This window comes from Zingiber officinale, chromosome 5B (genome assembly GCF_018446385.1).
Source record: "Zingiber officinale cultivar Zhangliang chromosome 5B, Zo_v1.1, whole genome shotgun sequence".
In the NCBI taxonomy this organism is placed as follows: domain Eukaryota; kingdom Viridiplantae; phylum Streptophyta; class Magnoliopsida; order Zingiberales; family Zingiberaceae; genus Zingiber; species Zingiber officinale.
Window position 1 is genome coordinate 115,644,702 of NC_055995.1, and position 16,922 is coordinate 115,661,623.

Consider the following 16,922-nt stretch of genomic DNA (forward strand, 5'->3'; position numbering starts at 1 on the left):
AACAACAACAAGACTTGTTCTAAATCAAGAAGGAAGAAGGTGATCACGTGTTACAAATGTGGAGACAAAGGTCATATCAAGAGAGATTGTCCAGAGATAAAGAAATATGTTACAGAGAATAAAGGTAGTTCGACAAAGTCTGCAAACATAGTTCAAGAAGAAAATTCAGAGAGCGATGATGGAAATATGCTATCAGTTATGTCAAGTTCGGAGCAACTGACAGATGCATAGATCTTAGACTCTGCATGTTTATATCACATGACTCCAAACAAGGAGTGGTTTGACACCTATAGGGCAGTGGATTCTGATCCAGTGTTGATGGGAAACGATGCGTCATGCAAAGTTATCGGCATAGGAAACATCAGAATCAAGATGTTTGATGGTGTGATCAGAACTTTATATGATGTCAGATATATACCAGAGCTAAGGAAGAACTTAATCTCACTAGGCACACTGGGTGGTATTGGTTGCAATTACAAATCAGTGAGTGGGGTGATAAAGGTCAGCAAGGGAGCTCTGACGGTAATGAAAGGACAAAAGGTAGCAGGAAACATCTACAAGTTGATAGGGACTACAATTGTAGGGGGAGTCGCCTCGGTAGAGTCTGAATCAGACAGTACTATCTTGTGGCATATGCGGCTAGGGCATATGGGTGAACATGGGATGCTAGAACTTCACAAGAGAGATTTGTTGAAGGGTGTCAAGACGTGCAAGCTTGAATTATGCACATTCTGTGTTCTTGGGAAATAGAGCAAATTGCAATTCAAAACGGCAGCAAACAAGACAGAGGGGATTCTAGACTACGTACATACGGATCTCTAGGGACCAGCCAGTGTAACATCACGTGGAGGGCACTTGTATTTTGTGAGTTTTACTAATGATTTCTCACGAAATGTTTGGGTATACTTTATGCATCACAAGTCGGAAACTTTTGCAAAGTTTAAATTGTGGAAAACTGAAGTGGAGAACCAGACCAGAAGGAAGATCAAATGCCTTAGGTCAGACAATGGGACTGAGTACACGGATTCAAAATTTTAGGAATTTTGTGAGCAACATGGGATAATGAGGCATTTTTCGATTCGCAAAACACCTCAGCAGAACGGGGTAGCAGAAAGGTTGAACAGGACAATCATTGAGAAGGCAAGATGTCTCAGGCTGAATGTAGGGCTTGCAAAGAATTTCTGGATGGAAGCAGTTAACATGACATATTATCTTATTAATAGATCACCAAGGGCAGCACTAGAAGACAAAGTATCAGAGGAAGTATGGACAAGAAATCAAGTAAATTACTCTCATCTTCGAGTTTTTGGATGTCCAACCTATATGCACATATCTAATGAGGAAAGATCAAAGTTAGATGCAAAGTCAAAGCAATGCATTTTTTTTGGGATATCAGAAAGGAGTTAAAGGCTTCAAGTTTTAGGATTCTAAGGCAAACAAGATGGTGATCAGTAGAGATGTGGTGTTTAACGAGAAAGCTATGTTACAGCGTACTCAGGAAGAAGGAAATGAAACACCACAGAACACCATGGAGAAAGATATTGTACAAGTGGAGCTAAAGACTCATGACTCTGATGATTATAGCTCAGAGCACACGGAACATCGCACTATAGCTAGTGGTAGAACGAGATGAGTCGTAAAATTACCTACTAGATACAGATTCGAAGACTTGGTATCTTATGCGCTTATCACTAGTAGCGGAGACCCTACATCTTTTCAGGAGGCAATACACAGTTCTGAGAAGGACAGATGGGCGGGTGCTATAGCAGAGGAGATGGAGTCGTTGCATAAGAATCAAACGTGGGATCTAGTGAAACTTCCTAAAGGAGAGAAAGTTATAGGGTGCAAGTGGATATTCAAAAAGAAAAAAGCAATGTCAGAGGGAGAATAAGTGAAGTTCAAGGCTCGGTTGGTAGCAAAGGGATATTCACAGAGAAAGAGGATTAACTATGGAAAAAATTTCTCCCTGGTGGTAAGACATACGTCAATTAGAGTGGTGTTGACTTTAGTGACACATCACGATATGCAACTTGAGCAAATGGATGTGAAGACGACATTTCTTCATGAAAATTTGGAGGAGCAGATTTTTATGTCACAACTTGAGGGATTTAGTCAGCCCGGACAAGAGCGGTTGGTTTGCAAGTTGAAGAAATCGCTCTATGGATTGAAACAATCTCCTAGGCAATGATACAAATGGTTTGATTCATACATGATTCAAAACAGATATAGGAAATGTGAGTATAACTGCTGCATATATGTGAAGAGCCTTGAAGATGAATCACTGATTTTCTTACTACTCTACGTAGATGACATGCTCATTGTTGCGAAGAAGATGAAAGAGGTTGACAAATTGAAGAGACTACTGAGCAAGGAATTTGACATGAAAGATTTGGGAGAGATCAAGAAGATTCTTGGGATGGAGATTCACAGAAATAGAGATGCAGGGAGATTATGATTGTCTCAACGTAGCTATGTGGAGAAGGTGCTGGATAGGTTCAACATGAAGAATGCAAAGTCGGTGAGCACACCCCTGACGCATCATTTCAAGTTATCCAGTACATAGTGTCTAAAGACGGATGACGAGATCCAAGAGATGTCAAAGGTTCCTTATGCAGTGTAGTTGGTTGTCTGATGTATGCCATGATTTGCACGAGACCATATTTGGCGTAAGCAGTTAGTATGGTAAGCAAGTTTCTCTCAAATCCTGATCGACCACATTGAGATGCAATGAAATGAATTTTTAGATACTTAAGAAATACAATTGATTATGACATCATGTTCAGTAGACAATCGGAAGATCCTTCAATTGTTGGGTACGTAGATACAAACTATGCAGGAGATTTAGATAACAGGAGGTCTATTACAGGATACGTGTTCACTGTAGCAAGAGGACATATTTGTTGGAAATCTATGATACAATCTATTGTTGCATTGTCTACTACGGAGTCCGAGTACATGGCAGCAGTTGAAGCAGCAAAGGAAGTTTTATGGCTTACAGGGTTGGTCAGAGAACTGGGTGTTCAGCAAGGTGGAGTCAAGTTGTCAGAGTGTTATCTATTTGACGAAGAATCAAGTGTATCATGCGAGAACCAAACATATTGATGTGAGGTTTCACAAGATCATAGAGTTGATTGCTTTCGGAGAAATTCAACTTGAGAAGGTTCACACTGCAGATAATGCTGCAAACATGCTGACAAAGCAATGACTACAGAGAAGTTCAAGCATTGCTTGAACTTAATCCATATCTCTAAATGTTAGAGGAAGGAAGTCCAAACCCAGAGATCTAGATGGAACTTTATTCAGATACTCGTGTTCTTCGAAGGGGTGAATATTCATCAAGGTGGAGATTATTGACGGGTGGCTCATATTTGGATAAAGTTAATATGAGTGATATTATGGAAGAAAAATCTGTTTAAGATTTTTTGTAATAAAATTCTGTTAACATTTTATATAACAGAATTTTGTTGTGATTTTTCATAACAAAATTCTGTTACGATTTTATCGAGTCTGGAGTTTAGCATTATTTATAGAGATTATTGTAAGTCTATTGTACAACAACAAACACAAGAATCATTAGATGTGATTCTCTTGTGTAGAGAGAATTCTAATAAAACTTCGGTCGTTTTTGTGGAGTAGGCACGCCGTCGAACCACGATAACTCTTCTTCTTCTCCTTCTTCATGTTTGTTCTCCTTTTGTGCGTCTTTGTCTTATTGCTCCGCGCGATCTCTTTTCTCTCTTCCTCTTCTTCCGCGTTTTAGAGGTTGAAAGGTGTTACCCTCTCTTTGCGCAACACCAACCAACTTATCAAGTCATCCAATAGAACCAAACTAAGCTCTTCAAAATCTTATGTGCACCTTACTAAATATCTACACTTGATCCCTATGTTAACAACACTAAGTCTTCACGACCACTATTTATAGCACCTCAAGAGAGCTCTCTTGCCATCACGCTTAATCGGGTCTAAAAATGGAAAAAACTGATGCATTAAATAGATGACTCTGACAGAGTTGGCACAAAATGACTCTGAGTGATCCTGCGTATCAAAAGGAACACTGACAATTGGACCAGAGAGAAAATCCCCGACATAGGCACTATGACGCTTAAGTTAATGAATGGTCGAGTGGAAAGCAATGAAGAGTAGTAAATAAACCATGTATGTGTAGAGTTTGCACGCGTAAGTGTACTTGCACATGTAGGTGGAGACTCCCTTTTATAGTGTTAATTTTACTTTCTAGACAAATCTTGAGGCATTGCCAACAAAAGGTCATACCATAATGATGCTTTAACACCTTTCCCAAAATAGATCCGTAATTTCTACATAGAAGCTTCCACTGAATAGCTGAAATATTTCCTTGATTATCTGACAATTGTTGTACAAAACAACAAGAAGGAATGTTGGGCCATTGAATAGGGAACCCTTAATATGCTTATCTAATAAACCACCCGAGTCCCTTCTAAAATCCAATTGAATATTGCTCGTAAGAGCGATCAGGTCGGATTGAGGAATGATATCAAGAACTTAATTTTCACTCAGCCTCTCTGTTTGGCCAAAGAGTCCAATCGGACCGAGTGTCCAGTATATCTGATCGACACTATAGTCCAACCAGCTATTTTTAGATAATATGATTTACTTTATAGTTTTCAAATATTCTTTGAAAGCAAAGAGTTAGAAATCTAATTAAGAGCATTTGAAAATTTTAAAACTGACGGAGATTTAGTCACTTAGAAAAGGGAGGTAATTACAATCGTCGATGTGAAAGTTTGTTTGCTATTGCAATCAAAGCAAGACTTCCTCTACATTTGCAATTTCTCAAATCTAAGGGTGTAATAGAAATATTTGAGATTTTCTCTAAGCTAAGGAGGATCTATTTGGTTTACCTAACACGATTTATTTATTTAGTGTTCCCTAGTAACACAAACCCTAAATTATAATAATTGTTAATAATAGTCTCAATAGAATTATTATTTGAAAAGTAGTTTTTGATCCCTTAACCCAAATATTCCCAATTTCAACTCCTCTTCTCTTAGCCTCTCTTCCCGCATTGTCTTCCTTTTCTTTTCCTCATCTGCTCAACTAAACCGGGCCGGTTATCGGGAATATAGTAACAAGATAAGGAGAAAGGGCCAAAGAGACATACCCATGTACAGTGGATAAGAATTATGGAGGATACAGAAATCCTTTTCCTTTCGGTGTTTCTCCTGACAACTTGGCACATTTGGCACATATGTAGTGACATAAAACTTATTCGTTAATGAACTTGATGCAAGACCTCTACGAATTATCTAGCAAAAAGTGATAGAGTAGAAGGAGATGCGATGAGTAGAGTTGTATGAACAAGAGTTTATTTATGTCTGTTCAAGGTACAAAGATAATCAACTTACCAACTTATTGAATTAAATCAACAAACTTCAATATATAGATTACTAAGTAATATTCACGAACAAAGTTTGTTAATCATGTTCATCAACAAACCAAACAAACAACTTTATAATATATTACAAGTTCACCAACCAACCATAAGTTTAAAAAATGTAAACAAGCTCAAATAACATCTAAATGGCTTGAGCCTAAGCTAAAAAAAGAAAACGAAAAAGAAGGTTGAACAACTATTTCAATAATTTAGTTTATTTTAGACTCAACTTAATTTAGCTTAATTATCTTATTAAACAAGAGTTAACACATTAGCTAGCTCATTTATAGAAATATAATCAGTGAAAAGTTCCAACAACCATCGACAGGTATTGTCCAGAAAGCATTAATTACTGCATTAAACTTATACTGACAAATTAATATTCTGGAATTACTAACTGACGAGCATTAAAGAAGCATCATTTTGCTTTTATCCTGTCTTTCCGATGAATTTGTTACTACTTTCTAATCAATATATACTTCTGAATTCTGATTCGAGAAGACCAACTGATAAGTTCATATCCTATCCGAAACTAAAACAATCAAGCAAGGCAAGTTTTTCACTCCAATATAATTTTCTTCAAGTTCATATCCTATCTCAGTCAACAACCTAATGAGTAAACATTTAAGAGAACTTACATCCCTTGTTTAGTCCAACTTGGTTCAATTTCAATAAGCATATTACATGTAGTTCCAAGATATCCCTGTTCATACCTCCCTAATTATCTCAAGCCACCACCTGAGTAATCATTCAGGACCCAAAAAAAAAGAAAAAAATCAGGACAAATTACAAGCCTGGTTTAGTGCCACCTGGTTCACTTTCAACCAGCATAAAATATATGTAGTTCCAAGATATCCCTGATCTTACCTCACTAATTAATTTCTCTATCCTATCTCAAGTCACCACCCAAGGAGTAATCTCATTCAGCGCAAATTACAAGCCTGGTTTAGTCCACTTGGTTCAATTAGTTCCAAGATATCCCTGTGCATACCTCACTAATTAATTTCTCTATCTAATCTCAAGCCACCACCTGAGTAATCATTCAAGACAAATTATAAAAAAAACTCCCTCCACCCTCTAGTCACTTGGCAGTTGGCTATAAGCTGACCCATAATTTACCTCCCTTCACATAACCTGAGACAGACTATGAGGGGCATATGAGGTGAGCGTAATTACCTTTTGCTACAATTCAAGACAAATTACAAGCCTAGTTTAATGCCACTTGGTTCAATTTCAACAAACATATAATATATGCGGTTCCAAGATATCCCTGATCTTACCTCATTAATTAATTTCTCTATCCTATCTCAAGTCACCACCTAAAGAGTAATCCCATTCACGACAAATGACAAGCCTAGTTAAGTCCATTTGGTTCAATTAGTTCCAAGATGTCCCTGATCTTACCTCACTAATTAATTTCTCTATCCTATCACAAGCCACCGCCTAAGGCGTAATCTCATTCAGGACAAATTACAAACCTAGTTTAGTCCACTTGATTCAATTAGTTCCAAGATATCCCTGATCTTACCTCACTAATTAATTTCTCTATCCTATCACAAGCCACCAACTAAGGAGCAATCTCATTCAGGACAAATTACAAGCCTAGTTTAGTCCACTTGGTTCAATTTCATAATCATAGAATATATATAGTTCAGAAAGATCACTGATATGCCCTTACACACTAAACACACCCTTCCTAACTATTATATTCACAAATCAATCCAACTCCATCCACAAGGCAGTTGCATTGATTTCCACTGAAGTGGACCAATTCAGATGGGACAACATCAAATGAAGACCAAGCAACCACTCTTACCAAACATTGATATCATCACTGCATGCATAGGAAGAAACTACCACGCACAATAAGCTAAGGCAAGAACTCAAAGTTAGGAACGTGTAGGTGATTATCTACTGGGGATACGAGTAATAGACAACCATAAAGTACATGATTGGAAAGTTGAAACGCCTAAGCAGAAATCAATCACCTACGACAAGGATTAGTGAGCGGAATTTACAAGGCGAAGATAAGAGAAATACCAGTGATTTTGCAGAATTTAGTGATTCCCCTAATTATTCCTCTTTTTCTCCGGCTAGTTTTTGGTTTCCTGACCCCCAAAATCCCCATAGACGCCAGTTATAGATCCCAATCGCGTCCGCCCAGCTCCGCCGCCGTCCGCCGGTGGTGGTGGTCGCCTCTGCCTCGGAGTCAGCAGCTCCCGCCGGAACCTCCTCTTTCACGAAGTTCTCCGCTTCTTCCTTCATCTCCGATTCGGCATCTTTACTCGACTCCTTTTCCGCCTTCTCCCGACCCTTCTCTGCCGACTTATGCTTCTTCCGCCGAACCCTCGATTTGGCGCCACTCTTCTTCTTCGAGCTGGTGTCTCCTTTCTTCTCCGAGCTCGCCAGGTGCTCCTCGAAGGCCTCGATGACTTGGTGGATCAACTTGTGCTGGGGGGACCGATCCCAGCGCGACCAGTAGGTGGTGTAGCAGTCGAAGCATCCGCAGCCGTAAGTTGGGCGGTGCTGGCCTTTCCCCGGCTCCCGGTTATTCCATTTCCCATCCGGCGAACCCTCGATCGACTGAGTGAGGAGGTAGGCGAGCACCTCCTTGTCCTCGTCGCTCAGCGCTGCCGTGAGGGCGAGGATCGCCAAGGGGAGGAGGGCGAACACGGCTAGGGACTCGACTCCCTGATCTTCCCCCGCATCCGTCGACGTCGACGGCGCCGGCGACGGATGGATCTTGCCCTTCCCCTTCATCTCTGCTCGCTTAGAAAAGCGATACCTTCGATTTTAGCTTGGCGAGTAAGGAAGGAGCGCTGAGTCGGATCGGTAGCTCATTTATAGAGGAGATTGGACCGAGTGTTGACTGCCTATTGCCGGTGACCTCAGTACATGTTTAATTTTTTTTTAAAATAAACCCAATATCCTAACATAGTCACAACGCCGCATAAAATTAATTCTCCGAATAACTTTAGATATTCAAAATCAATTTATTTCCCTTAAATTATTTACAATTTTTCATACTAATTCAAGAATGGCATTTACTAGACAACATAAACTCAAACTCTAGTTAATAATTTAGACCCAAAATCCATTATTTGTACTTTATGAAAAGCTCATTCTACTTCACCATTTAATTTAGATCTAAACGTTGTTGGATTATTCATTAAGCTTCATAACTTCTCAGTCACATTGGTCTTCCTTCTCATAAATAATGATTACTCCTTAAAAAGGAGAAAATAAGGTACACCTAGAAATCTAATTCGAGTGACGATGAAAGGGAGTTATACAACCAAACACTATTTTGTCTTGTGAATTAAGAAATCTAAATTTGGTGATGTTACTGAGTTTTATGTTATACCTCAATCTAATCTTACAGAGCATCCATAGTAAAACTGAATATTTATATATTTTTAAAAGTATTTATGGTCCTCACATTTACATCATTAATTAAATAAGTCATTCTTCAAATATCCTAAATTTCATAATCAAATATCCCACAAACTAAATATTTATACAAATCACCTATTAAATATCTCACTCTCAATATCTCAAAGTCTACCATTAAATATATATTTTTTATTTTTTATAAAAAAAAGAGAGAAATCATCAAGCATAACTGTATGCCTAGTGATTTCAAATTTCCTCCACAATATCCCATTCCAATTGAGGATATTTAAGATTGGGAATATAATATTTAAAAAAATATCTCCTTTAATTATCCCCTAATACGAATGCTCTGAGCAATAAAAGCTTATTCAAAAGGAGAGTATAAATCTTGCTTGTTCCCTTCAATCTCACCACTAAAAAGGCTTGTCTAGAGGGAGATGTTGAGCTTTTGTGCTCTATCGAATCAAACCCCTAAAGATAAATGTCATGTGAGAGGATGAGCTTCATCCGTGATGTAAACCACAAAGTTACCAACCCCTCCTTGATCCATTAGGGCTAACCTAACCATCAAAATCTACCACCATCATCCTAGTTGTCTACCATCCCCATCATTAACAAACTGATGCTCATGCCCTCGGAGTAATGGTACAATGATAAAACACTTTCTTAATTTCTCAAGCATCAGATCGAATTATTTCTTGGACGAATTAATGAATAATTTTTTCTTAATATACAGTTGACCTAAATATACTAAGTTGATGGGTCATCTATTGTGAGTATTTTTTTTAATTATTATAGTATTTGTGGGACTAAATTGATCATCCCTAGGATTAATTGGTATAAGCTGAATACCTGATGTCAATTAAAAAAAAATAAACCAATGCTTATACCTTTTCTCTTACTCGATCTAAAACCTAAACTCACCTATCATTCAACCACACAAAGGACCAAAGTATGCAAAAGCACGCTTCAATTATCACCCATTACCATTTTAGGTGCATCCAAGTCATAACTCAACTTGGGGCATGATCATAACTCAATCCCCATTACGTAACTAAGTTGGTACTCAAGTGATAGACTTGCATGGGCAAGGATTCGAGTTACAATTGTGACAAATAATCCTCCCATTTAAAGGGTCACTCAATTCTTAATTTATCTTTCTTCATCTCATCGTGGGATGATGACAACGGAGGAACAATGAGTATTATCACTTTTTTACATCAACTTGGGGTATGGCCCTTTTAAATTCCTAGCTCCATGGCAACACCATAAGAATTTCTAATGCTCGCGTATAAAAATTACATAATAATATACAAATCTACTTCCTTTTTTTTCTCTTTTAGAGTTTCTCATTTTAAAAAACTAAAAATATAAAAACTAAAGATTTTGAATGCAAAAAGACCTTTTGATTAAAAAATGAAGCATTTTGAGATATGCATGTAAAGTGTTAATAGAGTCACTCATTAACAGTTGGACTAACAATATTATGTTATGAGTGATCAAGCGAGATTTCCTATTTTTCTTTTTAAATACTAAATCAAAATCTGAGAACTTATTCACAATTTACAAGTCAATTTCTATGCCTACATCATTAAATTGAGTTATGATTCTAGCTAGCATTACAAATTCATAACTACACATAATTATAGGTACTCAGACATCAATAATGGTAGCAAATATATCAGAACCAAAACCTCACTCGTAATCAGTGGCGGATCTAGGAGGGAGCGAGGGTGTGCTTGAGCACCCCCTTGCTCCCAGAAAATTCCACCAGTATGCTGTAGTCTGAGGGATAGTGAGAAGGAAGATACGCTCCAACTCTCTTTTTTGAGCACCCTCTTTTTTTTTATTTGGATCCGCCACTACTCGTAGTAGGATATTTTGATTATCATCCAAATATTTATAGTTCGATTCCCAACTATAATATATTTGTAGGAATTTTTCTTCCAAATAAAGAGCACAATCAAAGGATGTTGGACTTCTGGATTGACCTCTACGTGCGCTTCCTAATTTATCCTGATAGTCGATAGAAAATTTCTATAAGACCAAACTGAACACTTCAAAGATAATCAATGAAATTAATTGTGATTATCAACTTTTTTTTTTCTAATAACTTACTTTTGTCAATTAAGCAATGGTGAGACTCAACTCAAACAGCAGAAGCAAAGGTGAGATGCAACTGAACTCAATAATTTCAAATGCATAAAAGAAACAGAAGGAATAAATCAATCGTTGAGAACTCTACAGTCTGGCAACTCTACGTTACTTCGAGTTCACCAGCAAGTATAAATAGTCAAATGAAAAGAATAGTAAAGGCAGATTTCTCTCCAGCAAATCAATAACATAAGAATAATGAGTATACATACATAGTGATATGATATGGGATAGGTGATATTATTCTATGGACTAATTAGATCAGGAGAGATTGGAGAAGAAAACTCTAAAAAAACTCATCAGATTTATTAAAAAAAAACTTTTTTATTTAAAATAGATGGTTGTCATCAACACCTAAATAGAATTCTTATATAGACCTCAATCTAAAATCCAAATAAAAGAAATAAATTATAATTATGAGATTTTAATTTCAATCTTGTAAAAAAAAAAAAGTTTTTTACCAAATAGGAAAAGTATAAACAATTAAACTAAATAAAGGGCAGATTTCTCTCAAGCAAATCAATAACATAAGAATAATGAATATATCTATATGGTGATGTGACGTCGAATAGAATAGTGATTATCTTATAGACTAATTAAAAAGGAGATTGGAGGAGAAATATAAGAGAAGAGAACGTCCAAAAAAACTTATCAGATTTACTAGAAAAGGAAACCTTTTTATTCAAAATAAATGGTTGTTCTCAACACCTGAACATGGTTTTTATATAGACCACAACCCAAGACCCAAATAAAAGAAAAAAATTACAATTAAAATATCTTAATTCCAATCTTGAAAGAAAATAAGTCTTTATCTGAAAAGGAAAGTATAAACAATCAACAGATCTTAATTTTAATCTCGTAAAAAAAATAAATCTTTACGTGAATAAAAAATAATTAATTGATCTTAACTCAAATCAAAAACAAATCTTCTCTAATAAATACCAGGAATACGAAAATTATCCTAAATATCCAAGAAAACAAAAATTACTAAAAATAGTAAAAAACCCTAAAAAGGGTTTAAATGGTGTAATTTAAGGCTAAAATCTGGCGATTACGATTTCACTAGTAATAAACATAAGTTTTTGAATTCTCCACATGTGACGACAAACAAAGCTTAATTCCGAAACCCGAGTCAAAATTTATTACCATTTAAAGTTTGAAAGGTTATATTAGGCTTCAACATGGGTAGAGCCTGCATCAGTCTCCCCCGATTGAAAGAACTCACCCTCGAGTTCATATTAGCTTCATCAGCACCCATCGAATAGGGAGTTAAGTGTTTTACATTGAAAACATTAGAAGTTTTCAGATTACTATGAAGGCACAACCTATAGGCATTATCGTTGATCATTTACAGTTTCTCACATGGTCCAATTTTTCAATCCTTCAGCTTATTATACTCTCTAACAGGAAACGATCATGAGGCAATATAGCCTAAACAAAATCTCCAACTTCAAAAAATACCTGTCGAGGATGACTGTCATCCCGAGTTTTGTACTTGGTATTGCTATCTAGAATTGTCAATTTCACTTGCTCATGAATATTCCGAAGATGTTATGTCATCTTATCTGCTTTAGGATTAAATTGTCTCAAACATAGGATAGGAGCTAAGTCCAAAATCCTTGATGGATTCCGCCTATAGATAATCTTGAAAGGACTTAAACATGTGGTCTTGTTCCTCAATCTGTTGTAGACAAAGTCTGTTTGAGGTAACATCAAGTCTCACTACCTTAGTTTAGTTCCTGTTAGACACTTCAGAAGATTGCTCAAACTCTGATTCACCACCTCAGTCTGACCATCTATCTAGGGGTGCCAATCGTGTTTCTATTTTCCCCATAAACTTTTCCAAAAATTGTTGATAAACTTGGTATCACAGTATAAAGTCATGAATTGAGGTATGTCATGTAAGAGCACGATCTCCTTGAAGTAAAGATGGATAATTCGGATAGCATCCATAGTCTTCCTGTAAGCTACAAAGTATATCATCTTTGAAAACCTATCAACCACAACAAGAACAGAATCTAAGGCTCGTTAGGTGCGGGGTAATCCCAATATAAAATCCACACTGACATCAAACAAAAGAGCTTCAGGGATAGGTAAGAGAGTATACAAGCCTGCATTAGTGAGTACCCCCTTAGATCGTTGGCATACAGAACATTGATTTACAAAGTGGCCATATCACTAGTCAACCTGGACTAATAAAAATTGGCAAAGATAAGGGTCAGCGTCTTATCATGTCCAAAGTGCCCCTCATTATGAAGCTCACTTATGATTTGTTGCCTCAAAGAGCAATCAGGAACGCACAATTGCAACCCTCAAAATAGATAATCATTATACAAAATAAAATCATGTCTGTGTCCATTATGTACCTCTTGAAATATTCTTCCGAATGATCGGTCGGCTATGGACATATTTGGAAAAACCTCAAAGCCCACCACACTGGCTCTCAAGGTGGTGAGTAATGACGGACAACAACTCAAGGCATCTGCGACATGATTCATACTTCCAGCTTGGTGTCTCAGCATGAAAGTGAACTCCTGTAAATAAGCCACCCACTTGGTATGTCGTCTGCTCAGCTTGTGTTGACCATTAATATATTTCAATGTTTCACGATCAGTAAACAGGATAAATTCCTTTTGTACTAGGTAGCGACGTCAATATTTTAAGCATTGAACAATGATATAAAATTCTAAGTCGTAGGTAGAGTAATTTTTCTAGGACTCGGACAACTTCTCACTGAAGAAAGCAACTGGATGTTCAGAATGATTCAGAACACCTCCTATATCAATACAAGATGCATCACAGGTAACCTTAAACACTAGGTCAAAACAGGAAGTGTCAGAACTGGTGTGTCAGTCATCTTTTTCTTGACTAGTTGAAAATTAGCCTCTGCTTCTTCAGATGACTTGAAATCTCGTCCCTTGAGACATTTAGTGATGGGAGCAATCAGAATGCTAAAATTCTTGATGAACCATTGATGAAAAGAAGCCAAGCCGTGGAAACTTCTGATGTTGTGCAAGGCCCTCAGCTACAGCCACTCTAAGACCGCATCTATCTTTGATCTGCATGCACACCATCAATAAACAATAAAACCAAGGAAAGTTACTGACGTAGTAAAGAGTGAACACTTCTTCATCTTAATAAATAAACACTGTCTTCAACTTTTCAAAATAGGATGGAAGTGATCAAAGTGGGATGCCCATGTCAGACTATAGATGAGAATGTCATCAAAGTAGTTTACCACAAAGTTTCCCATAAAAGGTCGTAGAATCTAATGTATAAATCTCATGAAGGTGATGGGTGTATTGGACAATCCAAAAGGTATGATCATCCACTCATATAGCCCATGTTGCGCCTTGAATGCGGTTTTCCATTCATCTCTGGGCCTTATTCTAATCTGGTGATATCCACTATTAAGGTCAATTTTTGAGAAGACCTTAGAACTGGATAACTAATTCAACATATCATTCAAGCGAGGAATTGGGAATCTGCACTTCATCATGATCTTGTTGATGACTCGACTGTCAACACACATACGTCATAAACCATCTTTCTTTGGCACTAATAGTAGGGTTGGAACTGCACATGGACTCATACTCTCACGGATATAGCCATTTTACAAAAATTCCACCACTTATCACTGCAATTCTTTAGACTCCTTGGGAATGAGGTGATATGCTGGTTAGTTAGGTAAGCTCGACCCCAGAACAAAGTCAATCTGATGTTGGATATCACACATGGATGGTAGCCCAAAAAGAAGATATTCTAACATCAGCTCATCATAATCCATTAGCAACTTCTGTACTTCGATTGGTAACTCAACGTCCGTGGCTACGGTTTCTCTCCGGTGCGAAAGTAAAGCATAAACAACACCTATATGTTCGATCTCATCTAAAAACCTAGATATAGAAATTAGATTAATATTCTTGGCTACCAGAATTGAAGTGGTTCCTTTCCATCGTGGCGACAACACAATATTTTTTCCTTTGACTTAAAGGGTATATGTATTGTTCCGCCATCATGAATGACACTACGATCATACTGCCAGTGCCACTCCAACAATATATGACAATCATTCATAACCATCACATCACACCACGCACAATCAAAATATTTATTAATTGAAAAAGATGCGAAGCATCATCGATTTACAATTACTTCACCATCTTTATTCAACCAAAATAACTTGTATAGTTTAGGATGAAGACCCATTTTTAGCTATAATTTCCGGACAGCCTCAGCAGAGACTACATTCTTACAACTGCCACTATCAATGATCATCTTGTAAACTTTATTGACGATGATACAGGTAGTATGAAAAATATTGATTCTCAACCAATTTTCCTCCGAATCGCCCTTAGGAGCTAGCAAACTCTTACAAACGACTAATCTTTTGGTTGTCACTATAAATCACATCGTTAGACGCATCATACTCCGGGTCACCAATTGCTTCAGTATCTTTTACCATATCTTCCTCGACCAACATATTTTTGCCTTTCTGATTAGCAAGAGCATGTTTTCTACATCGATTAGCCTGTGTCCCTGTTCACCACAACGATAACACGTGACAGGAGTATTAGGATTAACCTGTGTAGGCTGCTACGATATAAAATGTGAGCTTCGAGGGTGAATTGATCGATTGTTTTAGTCGTCCCTCACCACTAGCTTCCGGTTATGTTGTTTTTCAACAACTAGTGTGCGCTGACAAGCTTCAGACATTGTTAAAAATGAATGAAGGTCAACGACATTTTGTAGGGATTGACGCAATCCCCCTAAGTATTATGCGACCGACTGTTCCTCTATCTTGGATAGGTCGTTTCGGGCGATCATCTGGTGGAACTCTTTTGTATAATCATCAATCTACCTCGCGCCCTGTCGCAATGAGACACTCTTAAAAATGAATGAAGGCCAACAACATCTTGTAGGGATTGACACAACCCCCCTAAGTATCGTGCAACCGTTTTCTCCTCTATCTCGGATAGGTCATTTCGGGTGATCAGCTGGTGGAACTTGTAAAAATCCAGTGGTAGTTTTGATGTGATCAACCAAGTTAGGTTAGGTCTTGTTGTGTTTTGTTTCCCTGTATCTAAGTGTACAAGAACTTAGGAGTATAGGAAGTTGAGCGAAAGACGCAGCTAACGAGAAGGATGACACAAGAGAGAGTCGACGGGCTCGGTGTATCTGAGGGGTGAGGCATTGTGGAAGAGTACGCTGGCGGACGAGAAGAAGACACGCGACGTTTCCGAAGGATGAGAAGCCGGAGCGAAAGACTGCTCGAATGTCGAAAAATAGGTTCGGGTGAGCCCTATTTCAAATGGCCGAAATCATCCAAGTAAGCGGAGCCGGAGCGGAAGAGCATGACCCAAGTGAGCGAAACAGAAGCGAAAGACTCGGACCCAAAATTCAACCCCCGATTGACTTTTGGGTCCGGCCGCCCGGATCACCTGGGCACCCCCTGGGCGTCTCACCCAGGGGGATTTATGTCGACCCGGTCCAAGCGCCCGGAACCATTCCGGGCGCCCGAACCAGAAACTCTATCGAAACGCAATGTGATGTGATCCGTTGCGATGAGGATAAAATTTTATCCCCTTTAGGCACCTGGAACCCTTATAAGCGCCTCAATCAAAGCTATAAATACAACCCTGATCTCATAAGCTAAATAACAATACTTATAATGAATTCTCTTTCCGTTTAGCTTTGTAATTGAGTGCTTCAACTGTTGTAAGAGGTTTCTTCGCCCAAAGGAGACTTTTAGTGAGTTTTACTTGCTTGGATTAATAACCACCTAGATTATAACCAAGTAAACGATTTGTCTCTTTCTTTCTTTCTTTAATTAAGTTTCATTTTATGCAAGCGTTTCTTAATTTAGCTTGAAAAGACGAGAAAGATTTTATTTTTTATTTCAAGATATTCACCTCCCCTCTAGTTGGTCACTAAGGGACCTATAATTGGTAGAGCAAGGACG

At 37.7% G+C, this 16,922-nt stretch overlaps 1 protein-coding gene across 1 annotated transcript; it reads right to left on the minus strand.

The window, feature by feature from the left end:
* Window positions 1-7,302: 7,302 nt before the first annotated feature.
* On the minus strand, window positions 7,303-8,221 carry LOC121985451. Its single transcript, XM_042538916.1, has one exon. It carries the CDS (start codon window positions 8,171-8,173, stop codon window positions 7,487-7,489), a length of 687 nt encoding a protein of 228 aa, XP_042394850.1. The 5' UTR covers window positions 8,174-8,221; the 3' UTR covers window positions 7,303-7,486.
* Between the last annotated feature and the right edge of the window lie 8,701 nt (window positions 8,222-16,922).

Excerpts from the sequence above, each read along its gene's own strand:
- LOC121985451 (XM_042538916.1), bottom strand. The coding sequence starts at position 8,173 with ATGAAGGGGAAGGGCAAGATCCATCCGTCGCCGGCGCCGTCGACGTCG.